The sequence below is a fragment of the Artemia franciscana genome, chromosome 14 (genome assembly GCF_032884065.1).
Source record: "Artemia franciscana chromosome 14, ASM3288406v1, whole genome shotgun sequence".
Lineage (NCBI taxonomy): Eukaryota > Metazoa > Arthropoda > Branchiopoda > Anostraca > Artemiidae > Artemia > Artemia franciscana.
In genome coordinates, this window is record NC_088876.1 from 27,331,510 (window position 1) to 27,347,475 (window position 15,966).

General features: G+C 37.0%; 1 protein-coding gene across 1 annotated transcript; it reads right to left on the reverse strand.

Annotated features, from left to right (window-relative positions):
• Nucleotides 1-3,561: 3,561 nt before the first annotated feature.
• Nucleotides 3,562-6,088, reverse strand: LOC136035768 (putative ankyrin repeat protein RF_0381). Its single transcript, XM_065717739.1, has 2 exons — nucleotides 4,409-6,088; nucleotides 3,562-4,011 (listed from the first exon to the last, which is right to left on the reverse strand). The coding sequence occupies exons 1-2, from the start codon at nucleotides 6,086-6,088 to the stop codon at nucleotides 3,562-3,564; spliced, it is 2,130 nt and encodes a 709-aa protein (XP_065573811.1).
• Nucleotides 6,089-15,966: the final 9,878 nt, after the last annotated feature.

A 15,966-nucleotide genomic window follows, 5' to 3' on the forward strand; every position in this document is an offset into this window, starting at 1 on the left:
AGTCGTTTTCCCGATTTGACCATCTGGGAGGGGGGGAGTGGGGGCCGGATAATTCGCAAAAAATAGAAATAATGAAGTATTTTTAACTTATGAGCGGGTAATTGGATCTTAATGAACTTTGATGTTTGGAATGATATTGTGTCTCAGAGCTCTTATTTTAAATCCCGACCGGATCTGATGACATTGGGGGGAGTTTGAGGGGGGAAACCTAAAGTCCCGGTTTTGCTACTTTAGGCACTTCCAGGTAAGCTAGGACGATGAACTTTGGCAAATGTATCAGGAACCAGACCAGATTAAATTAGAAATAGTCGTTTTCCCGATTTTACCATCTGGGTGGGAGTGGGGGGCCGGTTAATTCGCAAAAAATAGAAAAAATGAAGTATTTTTAACTACTGAGCGGGCAATTGGATCTTAATGAAATTTGATGTTTGGAATGACATTGTGTCTCAAAGCTTTTATTTTAAATCCCGACCGGATCTGATGACATTGGGGGGAGTTGGAGGGGGGAACCTAAAATCTTGGAAAACACTTAGAGTGGAGGGATCGGGATGAAACTTGATGGAATAAATAAGCGCAAGTCCCAGATACATGATTGACATAATCGGAACTGATTCGCTCTCTTTGGGGTAGTTGGGGGGGGGAGTAATTCTTAAAAATTAGAAAAAATGAGGTATTTTCAACTTACGAACGGGTGACCGGATCTCAATGAAATTTGATGTTTAGAAGGATATCGTGTCTTAGAGCTCTTATTTTAAATCCCGACCGGATCTGGTGACGGGGACGGGGAGTTGGGAGGGGGAAACCTAAAACTTGGAAAACACTTAGAGTGGAGGGATCGGGATGAAACTTGGTGGGAAAAATAAGCACAAGTCTTAGATACATAATTGACACAACCGGAACGGATCTTCTTTGTTTTGGGGAGTTGGGGAGGGGGGCTAGGGTTAATTCTGAAAAATAGAAAAAATGAGGTATTCTCAACTTACGAAGGAGTGATCGGATCTCAATGAATTTTGGAAGTATATCGAGTCTCAGAGCTCTTATTTTTAATCCTAACTGGATCCGGTGACATTGGGGGGAATTGAGGGGGGACCTAAAATTTTGAAAACACTTAGAGTGGAGGGATCGGGATGAAACTTGGTGGGAAAAATAAGCACAAGTCCTAGATATGTGATTGACATAACCGGGACGGATCCGCTCTCTTTGGGGGAGTGGGGGCGAGGGTTAATTCTGAAAGATTAGAAAAATGAGGTATTTTTAACTTACGAGTTAAGAAGGAAACATGTTTGAGAAGGAAGCATGATAAGAATACAATATGCATAACAATTGTAGCAAACAGATTTTGCATGGAACCCCCTATAATTTATCCCCCCCCCTTAATGTGTAAATATACAGTCGAAATTATATATTTCCCCTCTATTCTCCCAATGCGTCTCTCTTGTTTCCATCCTTTTACTTATTAATTGAATTAACTGTTTAAATGAAGAACCGGAAAACGAGTGATGGGTGACAGGTCATGGTCGTCGTTTATATTCCCTTTGTCCCGGTCGTCATTTGTGTCCCGTTATCCCAGTCTGTAATCTCTCTTTGAGTGTCCCGGTCGTCATTTATATTCCCTCTGTCCCGGTGTCCCGGTCGTCATTTGTGTCCCGGTGTCCCGGTCTGTAATTTCTCTTTGAGTTTCCCGGTGGTCATTTATATTCCCTGTGTCCTGGTCGTCATTTGTGTCCCGGTGTCCCGGTCTGTAGTGTCATCTTATAATGACGTCATATACAAAGCCTTATATACATATAATGACGTCAAATGCAAACCCACAAACAAACAAATATGCATATATACAACTTATTTTTATATATATAGATACAGTTTCTTCTTTAGTTTTTTTTTTCTTTTTCAGTTTTTTCTTTTTTTAGTTTCTTCTTTTTATTGATTTGTTTTCTTCAATTTGTCAATGTTCATTCTAACATTGACACTTGGAAAAATCTTTACGTGCCAAGCATGCTAAAGCTCCAACAATTTATATTAACTCAAAATTTGGGGTATCTGTTTTAAGGTTTTCGAATTACTTTAATCTATTGTCAAAATATATTGAAATATTTATGCAATTCCAGCTTTTTTTAGTTTTTTCTTTTTTTTTAGTTTTTTAGCTTTTTTTAGTTTTTTTTTATTTTTAGTTTTTATCTTTTTTATTTTTTTACGTTTTTTCTTTTTAGGTTTTTTCTTTTTTTCTTTTTTAATTTTTTAGGTTTTTTTTAGTTTTTTACCATTTTCCTTTTTTCAAATTACTTTAATCTATTGTCAAAATATTTTGAAATATTTATGCTGTTGGGGAGGCGCTTCGCCCCCCCCCAAGCCCCCCCGTGCGTGTAAGTTGTTACGCGCCATATTAGTTACGCGCCATTGTAGTTGTGTCCCTGTGTACCACCTGTGAATATACATAGATTTATATATGTGTTTTGAACTACGTAAAACTTGCAAATAAAGTTTCCAGTTTTTTACTCTTTAAGAAATTCAATCTCTTTTAATACTGTTGTCTTTTCATCATATTGGTATATGATGAAATAATTCCGACGTCATATGCGGACAGACAGACAGACAGAAATAACACACAAACAACTTATTTTTATATATAGATATATATATATATATATATATATATATATATATATATATATATATATATATATATATATATATATATATATATATATATATATATATATATATATATATATAAATAAGTTGTCTGTGTGTGTTTGTGTGTGTCGAGTGACATCATGTTTGTGTGTCGACTGACGTCATGTTTGTCGACTGACGTCATTATATGGATTGAGCTGTATGCGTCATGAAGTTGTTTGTCGACTGACGTCATGTTTGTCAACTGATGAAATTACATACCGGGACACCGGGAAACAAATGACGACCGGGACACAGGGAATATAAATGACGACCGGGAACCTCAAAGAGAAATTATAGACTGGGACACCCAGACACAAATCACGATCGGGACACAGGGAATATAAATGATGACCGGGACACAGGGACACAACTACAGCGGGGACGCCGGGAGCACAGGCGGGATATATAAATGACGACCGGGACAAAGGGATTGTTCGAATAGAAATTACAGATCGGGACACAAATGACGACCGGGACACCGGGACACAGGGAATATAAATGACGACCGGGACACTCAAAGAGAAATTACAAACTGGGACACCGGGACAAAAATGACGACCGGGACACAGGGAATATAAATGACGACCGGGACACAGGGACACATCATTAGAATAATGAGGTATAGATCTGAATACGGATTGTTTTTCCCGTGGACAATTATATGTTGCACGTTCAAGAGTCAGTAAACCTGACAATCTATTTATATGCACTGACGATGGGACACCAAAGACTATTGTATATTCGCATGTTTTACGTAGTTAAAAACATATATATATATATATATATATATATAAAAACTGCTTTTAAGTTTTAAATAATTGTACATTTAAAACTGCTTTATGAAGTGGACTTTCACCATGAATATTTCTTATATTAACATCTGCGCTAGACTTTAAAAGACCCATATAAAGCTGCTAAATGAAGTGGACTTTCACCATTATTATTTCTTTTATTAATATCAGCACCAAACTTTAAAAGACATTCAACAACAGTCAGTGAGCATCCACTTCTAGCTGCTAAATGAAGTGGACTTTCACCACTGAAAGTCCACTGAAAACCAGCGCCAGACATTGACTGTTTTGGACGTTTGTCATTAATATTTCTTGCATTAACATCCACGCCAGACCTTAAAAGGCATTCAACTGTTTGTCTGTGTCCACAAAGAGCTGCTAAATGAAGTGGACTTTTGTCATAAATGTCTCTTGCATTAACATCCGCACCAGACCTTAAAAGACATTCAACTGTCTGCGAGCGTTCAAGAAGAGCTGCTACATGAAGTGGACTTCTACCACCATACCACTCCTCCTCAACTGTTGTCATGAAGCTCAGAAGCATCTATCAAATTGTTCAAGTTTTCATTGTTTAGATAGCTCAGTATTTGTTCAGAACATTCATGTGGTAACTCAGCAAATCTATTAAACACAAAATTGAAGCTTCTATTGGCTAGTTCAAGTAACACTTTCCTTTCTATACTCTTTCTGAAATGGCTAACTATTATGGTCTTAAATATTGGAAACTTTGCTTCCCAGTTCGCTGATTTCAGTAAGTTTTTCAAGGAATTTTCATTCATCGTATATAATTCTGTCAAGCTTATTCCTTTGATGAAAATGTCATAGAACGAAATATTACAAAATATTATCTCACTCTTCATTTGCTCTAGTTCTTTTTCACATTGATCCCATTTCGAACAAGAAAGAACCTGGACTAAGAGTGATTTGTTTCTTTCACTTACATATAAATTCGCCCCAATCATTTTTAATACGTGGTATGCAATATATAAAACAAGATTGTGTCCACAAAGAGTTGCTAAATCAAGTAGACTTTTGCCATAAATGTCTCTTGCATTAACATCCGCACCAGACCTTAAAAGACATCCAACTGTTTTTGAGCGTTCATGAAGAGCTGCTAAATGAAGTGGACTTCTACCGCTATTTTCTTTTATATTAATGTCAGTGCCAGACTTTAATAGACATTCAACAGTCTTTGAGTATCCTTTTGAAGCTGCTAAATGAAGTGGACTTTCACCATTATTATTTCTTATATTAACATCAGCACCAAACTTTAAAAGACATTCAACAACAGTCTGTGAGCATCCACGTTTTTGGTGGCCCAAAAATCCAGTTTTTCGGTGCCCAAATAAAATTGCTAAATGAAGTGGACTTTCACCATTATTATTTCTTATATTAACATCAGCACCAAACTTTAAAAGACATTCAATAGTTTTTGGGCGTCCATATGAAGCTGCTAAATGAAGTGGACTTTCACCATCAGTTTTTCTTATATTAACATCAGCAACAAACTTTAAAAGACATTCAATAGTTTTTGGGCGTCCATATGAAGCTGCTAAATGAAGTGGACTTGCACCATCAGTTCTTCTTATATTAACATCAGCACCAAACTTTAAAAGACATTCAGTAGTTTTTGGGCCTCCATATGAAGCTGCTAAATGAAGTGGACTTTCACCATTAGTTTCTCTTATATTAAAATCTGCACCAGACTTTAAAAGATATTTAACAGTTTTTGGGTGTCCAAATAAAGCTGCAAAGTGAAGAAGACTTTGACCATTTTCAATTATTATATTAACATCTACGCCGGACTTCACAAAATTTTCAACACTTTTTGGGTGTTCTTGAAGAGCTGCTAAATGCAGTGGACTTGCTAATTCACTATTTCTTATATGAACGTCTGCACCATACTTTAAAAGACATTCAACAACAGTCTGTGAGCATCTACTTGAAGCTGCTAAATGAAGTGGACTTTCTCCATAAATATCTCTTGCATTAACATCAGCACCTTTATCTAAAACCATCTTAATAACTTCTAAATCACCACTAATAACTGCCAGATGAAGTGGCGTACCAGTAAGTTTTCTATTTTTAATAATCTTAAATGGAATATCTCTTCCGAGGCCAGCATACGGACCATTTTCAATGTTGACTTTACAATCGTAATTTAAAAGTAATTTAGCAATTGCTGTGTTTTTGTTAATCAGAGCTTGACAAAGTAGCATATATCCATCTGACCATTCTTTGATGTAAGACAGCCCAAAAGAGTTGATTAGCTCCTTTGCTCCTTCTAGGTCTCCTTCACGAACTGCACGATTTAAACTACTGTTTACTTCCTCTTTATCGAACATGGCTATTTTCCTTCTTTTTGCCAATTTTTCCTGGCCCTCCAATCCTTGTTCTTCAAAATATTGATCGACTTCGTTGCTCAACAGCAGTGTACATTTACCCAGTGTTCTCTTAGTATCAGGCTGACGCAAATCTGTTTTCTTATCCCTCCCTTTCACATTCAGGTTGATTCCCTTGTTATTCGGTTTTTCAGAAGTATTCAGTTTAATTTCTTCATCTTCCATGTTTGAATATGCGCCCATTTCATATTCTTCACGTTTTAAATTGGTCTTAAACATTACTTTATGCCGTATCAAATACAATCAATAACTGAGCCACACCATGTGGATTCCAATTTATATGGTAAAGATAACGTCATATTTATGAAACTACTTTGATGCTCACAATGAAGTCACCTACAAATATAAAAGGCTGTATGGAGGTTGCAATGACGTCATATTAAAAATTACATGATACATTTGTAGTGAAGTGATATGAAGAGCGAAGTGGGCACAATACATCATTTATTTGGTTGTTTTACCAAGGTACTTCGCCCTACGTTAAAGGTTATTGAAAAAACAAAGTAATGGAAATTCCAAAGCTATTCATAAACCATCGAAAAAGCGTCGAATCGAAATGAAAATTATGTCATTAGAATTTTCTTTGTCAAAATTTCAAACTAAAAAAATACAGCACTTTCCCTCCCCTCGAACATCCAGGAATATAACTTTGCATGGGTAGTACTGACGTGTTTTTTTTTTCTATAGCTAGATGGGCACCAAAAAACTTAGTTGTTTAAGGGCTCATTTGAAATGGAATTGTTAAACATGATTTTTGTAAGTAAAAAAAAACAACAAAATATCAATATCAGCATGCGCTGTTTTTTTTATAAGGGATCTGATTTCTTTTGTCCACCATTATCATTGCTCTGTGCTTCACAGAGCAAGAGCCTAAATTTATTAGAAAAACGCAGTTTTCTTCTCAACTAAAACAAAACTCTTGGTATGGATCAATTATTCAAGTAATTACTAGTCATGTAAAAAATGAAAACAAAAAGTACACAAATGTAAATGAGAAACACATGGTGGAACCGGAGAACATATTTATGGAAATAAGGTGGAATTTGCAAAATTCATTTCCATGATCTCCCCACCCCCATTCTCTGAAAATTATTTCAACTGTCTAATGTCACAATTTTTTCATTAATAACTTTGTCTCGATTAAGTTCCTTATGCAAAATATATTTTTCCCTTATTTTTTGAAGTCCTTATTAAAAATTAAATAATCGAATTTTATAGCCTTTGTAAGTAAGTTTTACTGCACTGACTTAGAAACGAAAATTCTTCATCAAGAAAAACATCTTCAAAAAAATTTGTATGCTTTTTTATTTTCAATATTTTAATTAAAGGGGAAAGGTATAACTCCTCAAGTGATTGTCGATAAATTCATGTTACCTCAATGGTGCCAATGAGAAACCACTTCCAATATCCAATAGGAAATATATAAAAAGGTGGAAATCCTGCGATATCATATCTAATAGATTTGGAAAATGGATTGCATACCATTATCCCTCTTTCTTTGGTGTCAACTACCTTAGCTTCTGACTGACACTGATTTAGCTACCGGAAATTTATTTTTTAACTCGAAAATGTCGTTTGATATAAGAATGTAAATTTTTCTCGAAATTGAGACTTCTGTATATAATGAAATTAATAAAATCAATCATAAATGGACTACATACCATTGTTGTATTTCTTCTCAAAATTGAAACACGTGTTTCTAATGTTGTTTTTTCTGTTGCTTGCTGTTTTTTTTCCAGGGATGATCATATCGACACGTTGGTCCTCGAATATCGCAAGAAACCTCATTCGAACGCAAATGAGAAGTTCTAGTACCCTTTATAATTGACAAAAAATGGAAGGGAACTAGGCCCACTCGTATGCTCATTTATTTCTAAAGTCACCGGATCAAAATTTTGAGATAGGTATTTACTTCAGCAAAGTCAAAAATTCTATCAACTATGTCCTTGAGGATGACTAAATCCCCTATAGTCACTGGGGGAACGACTGTAAGTTATTAACTGTGCCGTTGTTCATATATGTTATTGTGTTATTGGGAAGTGTACAGGCGTTTTCAGGAGGATTTTTTGGTTGGAGGCAGGGGTTGAGAAGAGGGGGATATGCTGGGGGAAGTTTCCATCGAGGAATTTGTCATGGGGGAAGAAAATGTCCATGAAGGGAGCGCAGGATTTACTAGCATTACTTAAAAAAAAACAATGAAAAAGTTTTTTTTCAGCTGGAAGTAAGCAGCAGTATTAAAACTTAAAACGAACAGAAATTATTACCCATGTGAGGGGCTCACCTCCTCCTAATACCTCGCTCTTTACGCTAAAGTATTTTTAGTAATTTCAACTGTTTATTCAGCGGCTTTTGTGATTCAGGGGTCATTCTTAATGAATTGGGACACAATTTAAGCTTTAGTGTAAAGAGCGAGGTACTGACGAGGGGGGAACCCCCTGATATATGTAATAAAAACATAAGAATACAAAAGTTCTTTACGTAAGCTAATTTATAAGTTACGTATATCTTTTACTTATAAAAAGATTCGTAAAAAATATAATAGTTCTAGTTGCCTTTTTAATTAAGCAAAAATCGGAGGGCAACTAGGCTTCCTCCCCCGCTCTTTCTTTCTCAAAATCATTCGATCAAAATTATGAGAAAGCCATTTAGCCAACAAATTTCGTTTTAATTATTCCTCAGCGGAGAGCCAAAATCAAAACATGTATTGATTCAAAGACGTTCAGAAATTAAATAAAAAAACAAGTTTTTTAAATGAAAGTAAGGAGCGATATTAAAACATAAAACGGACAGAAATTACTCCGCATATGAAAGGAGCTTTTCCTTCTCAACGTCCCACTCTTACCGCTAAAGTTTTTTTTACTGTTTTTAAATGTAGAGTTAAGAGAAAGAGTCAAACTTTAGCGTAAAGAGCGGGGCGTTGAGAAGGAAAAGCCCCTTTCATATACGGAATAATTTCTGTTCGTTTTAAGTTTTAATGTCGCTCCTTGCTTTCATTTAAAAAACTTGTTTTTTTTATTTAATAAATGTCAAGAGCTGGAATTAAACAGATTAAAAGCGACAACAGAACAGAACATAAAATTTATTAGAAAATAAGATACGTCGCAAGAGAACCCTAGGGAGAAAATAGTCCCGCCTTTTGGCCAATTGTAAGCCAATCGTATTATTCCTTATCTCTGAAGATGCAAGAAGCACCGCCTTACGCTAATTACTAGCCAATCACATCGTTCCTCATTTATGGAGATGAAAAAATAAAACACTGAAATAGCATATATCATGATTATGGTTTATGAAAAAAAAATTGTGTAGTGAGAAGACTTTTTCATTTCAAGCTATTTCAGTAATGATGACTATTATTATGGTTGATTTTAGCGGTAAAATTTTATCCCAAAAACATATTTATTTTAATTTTAGAAAAGACCTTGAAACCCTTCTGTAACGGCGGCGGATTGGAGTAACAAAGTCCACCATAGAAACCACCATGGTTGAAAACCATTCACAGGAGGTTTTCAGCTCCCATTTTGAAAACCTGAGATAACGATATTTTAGTCCATGTCTTCCTTTCCCCATCAAAGTCTTTTTTTTTTTATTAAAAAACACTATTCCAAAATTAATCATGAAAAATATGGAAGATCAGAAATTTCGTCTAATGTTCAGACTTAGCCTAAAATTTAATTGCAATCCAACTTTTCGATTGTTTAGAAGTAAAACTAAAATTTTTTAGTTTTGTATGTGTTTATTTGTCTCTACCCCACCATGCCTGTGCTACTGAGTGTCAGTTTGTATGTCTGTGTGCCTGTCTTTGTGCGTTTGTATGTCTGATTTTGTGCCTGGCTGATGTCTTTGTGCCTGGCTTTGTGTGTATGTGTACTGACTTTTTCTATGTCTCCCTCCCACCGTGCCTGAGTGTCTGTTTGCATGTCTCTGTGCCTGTGTTTGTTCGTCTAACTTTTTACTTTGTATGTGTTTATTTGTCTCTCCCCCACCATGCCTGTGTGACTGAGCGTCAGTTTGTATTTCTGTGTGCCTGTCTTTGTGCGTTTGTGTGTTCGACTTTGTAGTTTTGAATCTATTTTTGTCTCCCATCCACTGTGCCTGTACGACTGAGCGTCTGTTTACAGGTCTCTGTGCCTGTCTTTGTGTGATTGTGTGTCTGACTTTGAGTTTTGTGTGTATTTTATTCCTCTCTCCACCGTGCCTGAGTGACTGAGCTTCTGTTTGCATATCTCTTTGCCTGTCTTTGTGTGTCTGACTTTGTGCTTGTTTGCGCGTTTTTATGTCTCTCCCACCGTGCCTATGTGAGTGAGCGTTTGTTTGCATGTTTCTATGGCTGTCTTTGTGTGTCTTACTTTGTGTTTGTGTGTGTTTTTGTCTCTCCCCCAACGCGCCTGTGAGACTGAAAGTTTGTTTGAATGTCCTTGTGCCATTCTATGTGTGTTTGTTAGTCTTATTTTGTGATTTAGTGCCTATTTTTTGTCTATATCTTATCGTGCTGATGTGACTGAGAGTCTGTTTGCGTGTCTGTGTGCCTGGCTTTGTATGTTTATGTACTAACTTTGTGTTTTGTCTCTCTCTCACCGAGCAGGTGTGATTGAGCGTCTCTTGGCATGTCTCTGAGACTGTCTTGTGTGTCTGACTTTATGTTTTTTATGTGTTTTTTGACTCTCCCCCACCTTGCCTCTGTGACTGAGCGTCTCTTTCCACCGTGTCTGTGCGACTAAACGTCTGTTTGCATGTCTCTGTGTCCATCTTTATGTGTCTGACTTTGTTCTTTTGTATACTTTTTTGTTTTTCTTCCATCGTGTTATTGTGAGTGAGCGTCTGTTTGCAGGTATCTGTGCCTGTCTTTGTTTGTTTGTTTGTCTGACTTTGTGTGTGTTTTATACCCCTCTCCACCGTGCCTGTGCGACTGAGCGTCTGTTTGCATATCTCTTTGTCTGTCTTTGTGTGTGTTACTTTGTCTTTGTTTGTTTTTATCTCTCTCCCAATGTGCCTGTGTGAGTGAGCGTTTGTTTTTTTGTCTCTCCCCCGCCTTGCCTCTGTGACTGAGCGTCTGTTTACATGTCCGTGTGCCTGCTTTTGTGCGTTTGACTTTTGGGTTTGGAGTTTGTTTTTGTCTCTCTTCCACCGTGCCTGTGCGACTAAACGTCTGTTTGCATGTCTCTGTGTCCATCTTTATATGTCTGACTTTGTTCTTTTGTATGCTTTTTTGTTTTTCTTCCATCGTGTTATTGTGAGTGAGCGTCTGTTTGCAGGTATCTGTGCCTGTCTTTGTTTGTTTGTTTGTCTGACTTTGTGTTTTTGTGTGTGTTTTATGCCCCTCTCCACCGTGCCTGTGCGACTGAGCGTCTGTTTGCATATCTCTTTGTCTGTCTTTGTGTGTGTTACTTTGTGTTTGTTTGTTTTTATCTCTCTCCCAATATGCGTGTGTGAGTGAGCGTTTGTTTGCATGTTTCTGTGCCTGTCTTTGTGTATCTGACTTGATGTTTTGCTTTGTCTTTATTTCTGTGTGTATTTTTTGTCTCCCTCTTTGGCCGACTGTCTGAACCTCTGTTTGTCTATATCTGTGTCCCTCTACCTTTTACTTGTGTGTTATTGTCTTTCTCTGCCTGTATGTCTGAGCATCTGTTCGTCTTTCTCTGTGTGTCTGTGTGCATATTTTCATATCTCTCTCTCTCTCTCCCTTTCTCTCTCCGTCCTTGGGTCTGAACGTTTGTTTACTTGTCTCTGTGTGCGGACTTTGGAAAATAAATCCTACCTGTCTCTCTCAGACTTCGGTAAAAATCCAGATGAATCTATTTCAGAATCAAGTAGGTCCCCCTGTGAGCGTAGTAGTAGTACCTTTTATCTTTGAATTTTCCTTTTCTTACGTCTCTAGCTTTAGAATAAACATTCTAAACTTTCGAGTTTCTAGCGTATCCTAAAAATAATGGAAACATAAAGTCATCAGAAGAAACGCTGTTAGGAATTTTCCTCTAAATTAGACTATCGATTTTAGTGTAAACGGATATATTTGCCAGAAAATGCCTGCAAAATGTGTTATGTCTCATAATGCACCGCAGATTGTGCCGCGTGCCAGGTATTGAGTTTCACAGGGATACCACAGGCTGGCCAAAGTGTGCCACAGTGGCGTGAATTGACAAGGTTTAGCGCGATGGGGAGGCTTACGAAAATACGAACTGATTGATTTAAAGCATGATTCTTATCATGAAAATATCTGAAATTTTCCTTAGGAATGATAAGGGTGCCAGAGGGTTCAGTTTGCCATCCATAGTTTGCCACGGTGGCATGAATTATCATGGTAGGCATTACGTTGTGGGTGGATTGTAAACCACAAACAAATAGATTTAAAGCATATTTTTTTATCAAGAAAATGTCTAAGAATGTCATATGAATGATAATGTATGATAGGCTTGTTTTGGTGTTACTTGGTTGTTCTACGTTTGTTTTTTCATAGGCATAGATTTTGGGGATGATACCTAACACGGGGATACCATAGGGAATTTATGGTATGCACGCCACTTCCCTGGGTGGGGAATTTAAAGTGCCGAAACCCTATAGGCAAGTGTGTATTCTCCTGATGAGCCCTTGTGTTGGGTTGTTGCCTCTGAATTATTTGTCTTTTTTTCTCTTTTTTTTTCATATTTGGTAAATGACGACTTATACTTACTTCCGACACGACTGCCTGTCTATGGATTATTCTTTATGGTTGATTGTGTATGGTTATGCGGTTTGACCTGTGTAATTGTATGGATGAGTAGGGTTAAGGCCTCATTCAAGTACTGATCTATATTAATTACTAATGTAGGAAAACAGTCTTCCTTTTCACCTTCTGTCTTCTTCTTTTTTTAACGTGTTTGTGCTGTTGCATTGATTTCTTTTTTCATTATATATCCTAGGGATATCACGGGCCGGCCAGAGAGTGCCACGGTGTGAATTGATATGGTGTATCACGAGGGGCTGGGTTGAGAAAACACAAACCGATAGACTTAGAGCATGATTTTTATCCTGAAAATATCTGAAAAGGACTTAGGAATGATAATATTCATCACGGGATGTCATGGACCAGCCACAAATTGTCACAGTGGCGTATATATGCATAGTCTTGGCTAAAAGAAACGTGGCAGTTTCATTAAAACTTCTAAATATATCTTAAATTTTACGTCCAATAACAACCCTCCCCCCTGAATTGTTTCCTAGGGGCCTTGAATTTCTTTAATTCAGGCTTTTTTCCTGATATTTTGTCGTTTATCAACTTTTTCACATTTTGTTTTCCGTTTGTTGAGTTTTAGTTTTTTTTCGTGATTTGATGGTTTTATAATGTTTTTTTTTTATTAGTAAAACTTATATAGAAAAAAGTCTGTGTCTTTTAAATTTCCTTTTCTAGGATGAATCTTCAATACATAATTTTTTTGCGAAACGAAATATCTAAGGCCAGTGCTAACTAACATCTCACTGATTCAATACCTAACTTAATATGTCTAGGTCACGTTAGATTATTAATATAAAGTAGCATGCAGGTGTGTCCAACAGACCAAAAAGCAATAGATTTGCTGGATAGTTACGTGGCTCGGAGACGATGGTTAGGAAAAACGGTATCTAAAGATTTTTTGAAACGTTTCCATTAGAAGGTTTTTCCATTATCGAAATATGAGGAGGACTTTCTTGGTCCAGCTGCCTAGCGCACAGTTCCATTGGGGGAAATCTCTTTCAAATCCTAAAGTGGCCAAAATCTTCGGGTTATATAGATTCCCTGAGAAAAAACGCATTGAAATAAAATGGAATCTCTAAGAAAAAGCCTTGAAGAAAAAAACACCTTTAAAAGAAAATGAAATCTTGAAGAAAAAAATCTCTTAATGTATTACGCAGCATTGCACGTGAGCAACGTAATTACGTAGCAGTTACGTGTGCGCCGTCATTACGTAACACCCATGTCTGCACCGTCATTACGTATCCCCCAGATGTGTTCCCCCCTCAATTACAAGTGGGGGTTCCCCATAAAACCGGGAGAAACATGTCATGCGAGATTGCGTCATCCCCCATTGCAACCAGGGGTCCCTATTTGACTAGCGGCCCCCGTTGGAATTGGTTACTGGGTTCCCGTTGGATTTGGTTCCTAGGGGGCCCTCTTGTAGAACTGCTCACTAGAGCCCAAATTGAAATTTGTTGCTACGTCCCCGGTGTAATTGCTCACTGCCCCCCCCCCCTTGGAATCGGATGTTAGGACCCACCGTCTTGAAGGTTCTCCTTCTTGCAGGCCCTGTATGTTATTCCCGGCCCTCAGGGGCTTTTTAACATTTAACATAGCAACTAAAGAAATCTTGAAGAGAACATTTCCTATTATGTAACAAACATCTGCATCTTGAAGAGAACACTCCCTATGACGTAACAAACACCTGTATCTTGAATAAGTTTTTAAGAAAGTACTAAGCCCGGTATTCGAAGGGATAAGGGCTAAGTAATAGGTCAACTGCTCATTGTTTCATTCCACCTACATTATTGACTACCGATTTCTCAGCAAAACGGTTTTTCAAACGAATGATGTCTTTGATACTCGTTTCATTTACATTAAAGGTATGAGTTTTCTCCCTTCCATTAAATCGATTTACAACTCCTACACACTAGAGAATACAAACGACTGGTTTAAACAATTTTTGACGCTTATCCAGCTTCGTGCTGCGATGACTCTCTTTTTTATCGTTAAGCAACGGCGTGCTAAAAGTCGTCACTTCTGAAAGAAAATGATCTAGAAAACTTTTGAATGATCTAGACAAAGCCATAGCATAACATTATGAAGGATTACACCAAAGAGGTGCATATAAAATTAAGTGTATTCATCTTCATCCTATATGTTTTCTTGTCATTTTGTTCTTTTTTCTTTTATTCTTCTGTCTTTCTCTTTTTATACAGCTCTAGTTCGTACTTATAATGTAACAAAAGATAGCATCTATGCTGCCCCATATATAAGTTGACAAAGTTTCGACTAGATTATTTTATATTGTAAATATAATAAACCTGAACAACTACTTAGGATTGATTAGCAGAAATTCTATACTACATACATTTATTTAAAACACACACATGAAGACCCATTTCCTTAATTCTCGTCTTTAAAGCAAAATTATACAAATCTCTAGATTTGTACAATTCCCGAAAATCACAGATATATCAAATTTCTCGAATGTTTTTCTTTAATCTTTAGAATAGTTGTTCTCGCTGTTGCTGTTTTGACGATTTCGAACCCTGATAAGAAAGGCCTATAGGTCTGTTTTTCATATTAGTACTTTTAAGACAAAATTACAAAAAGTTGGCTCATTAAAACGTTGATAGGCGATCTAATTACCTGTTTGACAGTCATTTCACCAGCAATATCTTCAAGGCGGTTGCCAGCGTTTACCCCCCCCCCCCCATGAAAAATATCACGAGCAGAAAGTGACCCTCTACCTGGAAAATACTCCCATGGTAAATGTAAACCCGGAGAATACCCCCCCCCCCATGGAAAATAGGGTTTTCCTAATTTGAGAATTTTTCTTCGGTTTTTCTTTTTTCCGTATAGAGATGGAATTTTGGTACTTGTGTATTATACGCCACTCACTTAAGTTTACACTGAGAAGAAACCGGCACCAACTCCATACGCCGGCATTTAGCTAAACTCTGTCTAAACACGCCGAACCTATTAGTCTGTAAACCCAAAGCTATAGAAAGAGGTAACTCATTTGTTGTAGTCTTGATGTAAGTGTTCGGGGAAATAATGGGCATGGAAGGGGAGGTTTTTTTTGTCATCCAGTCAGTTTAGACTGTTTAAAAGGGACTAGAACTTTCAATTTCCAATCTAATGAGCATATAAGTTTTACTATTTATTTTTCCCAGGGGTGATTTTGTCGACTCAATGGTTCTAGAAGATTGGAATTGGGATGATTGGAACGGAAATTAAAAGCTCTACTGCCCTTTTTAAGTCAACAAATAGACTGGATGGTAACTACTCTCCCTCCGATGCACCTTTTCCCTAATGTCGTCTAACAAGAATTTTGATATAGCCATTTCTGTCAGCATAATTGAAAGCCCCAGCAACTATGCCTTTGGGGATACCATGGCCCTCC

Excerpts from the sequence above, each read along its gene's own strand:
- LOC136035768 (XM_065717739.1), bottom strand. The coding sequence starts at position 6,088 with ATGTTTAAGACCAATTTAAAACGTGAAGAATATGAAATGGGCGCATAT. Across the intron at positions 4,012-4,408 it reads TGATTGGGGCGAATTTATAT|ATGCTTCTGAGCTTCATGAC; the intron begins GTAAGTGAAAGA and ends ACAATTTGATAG.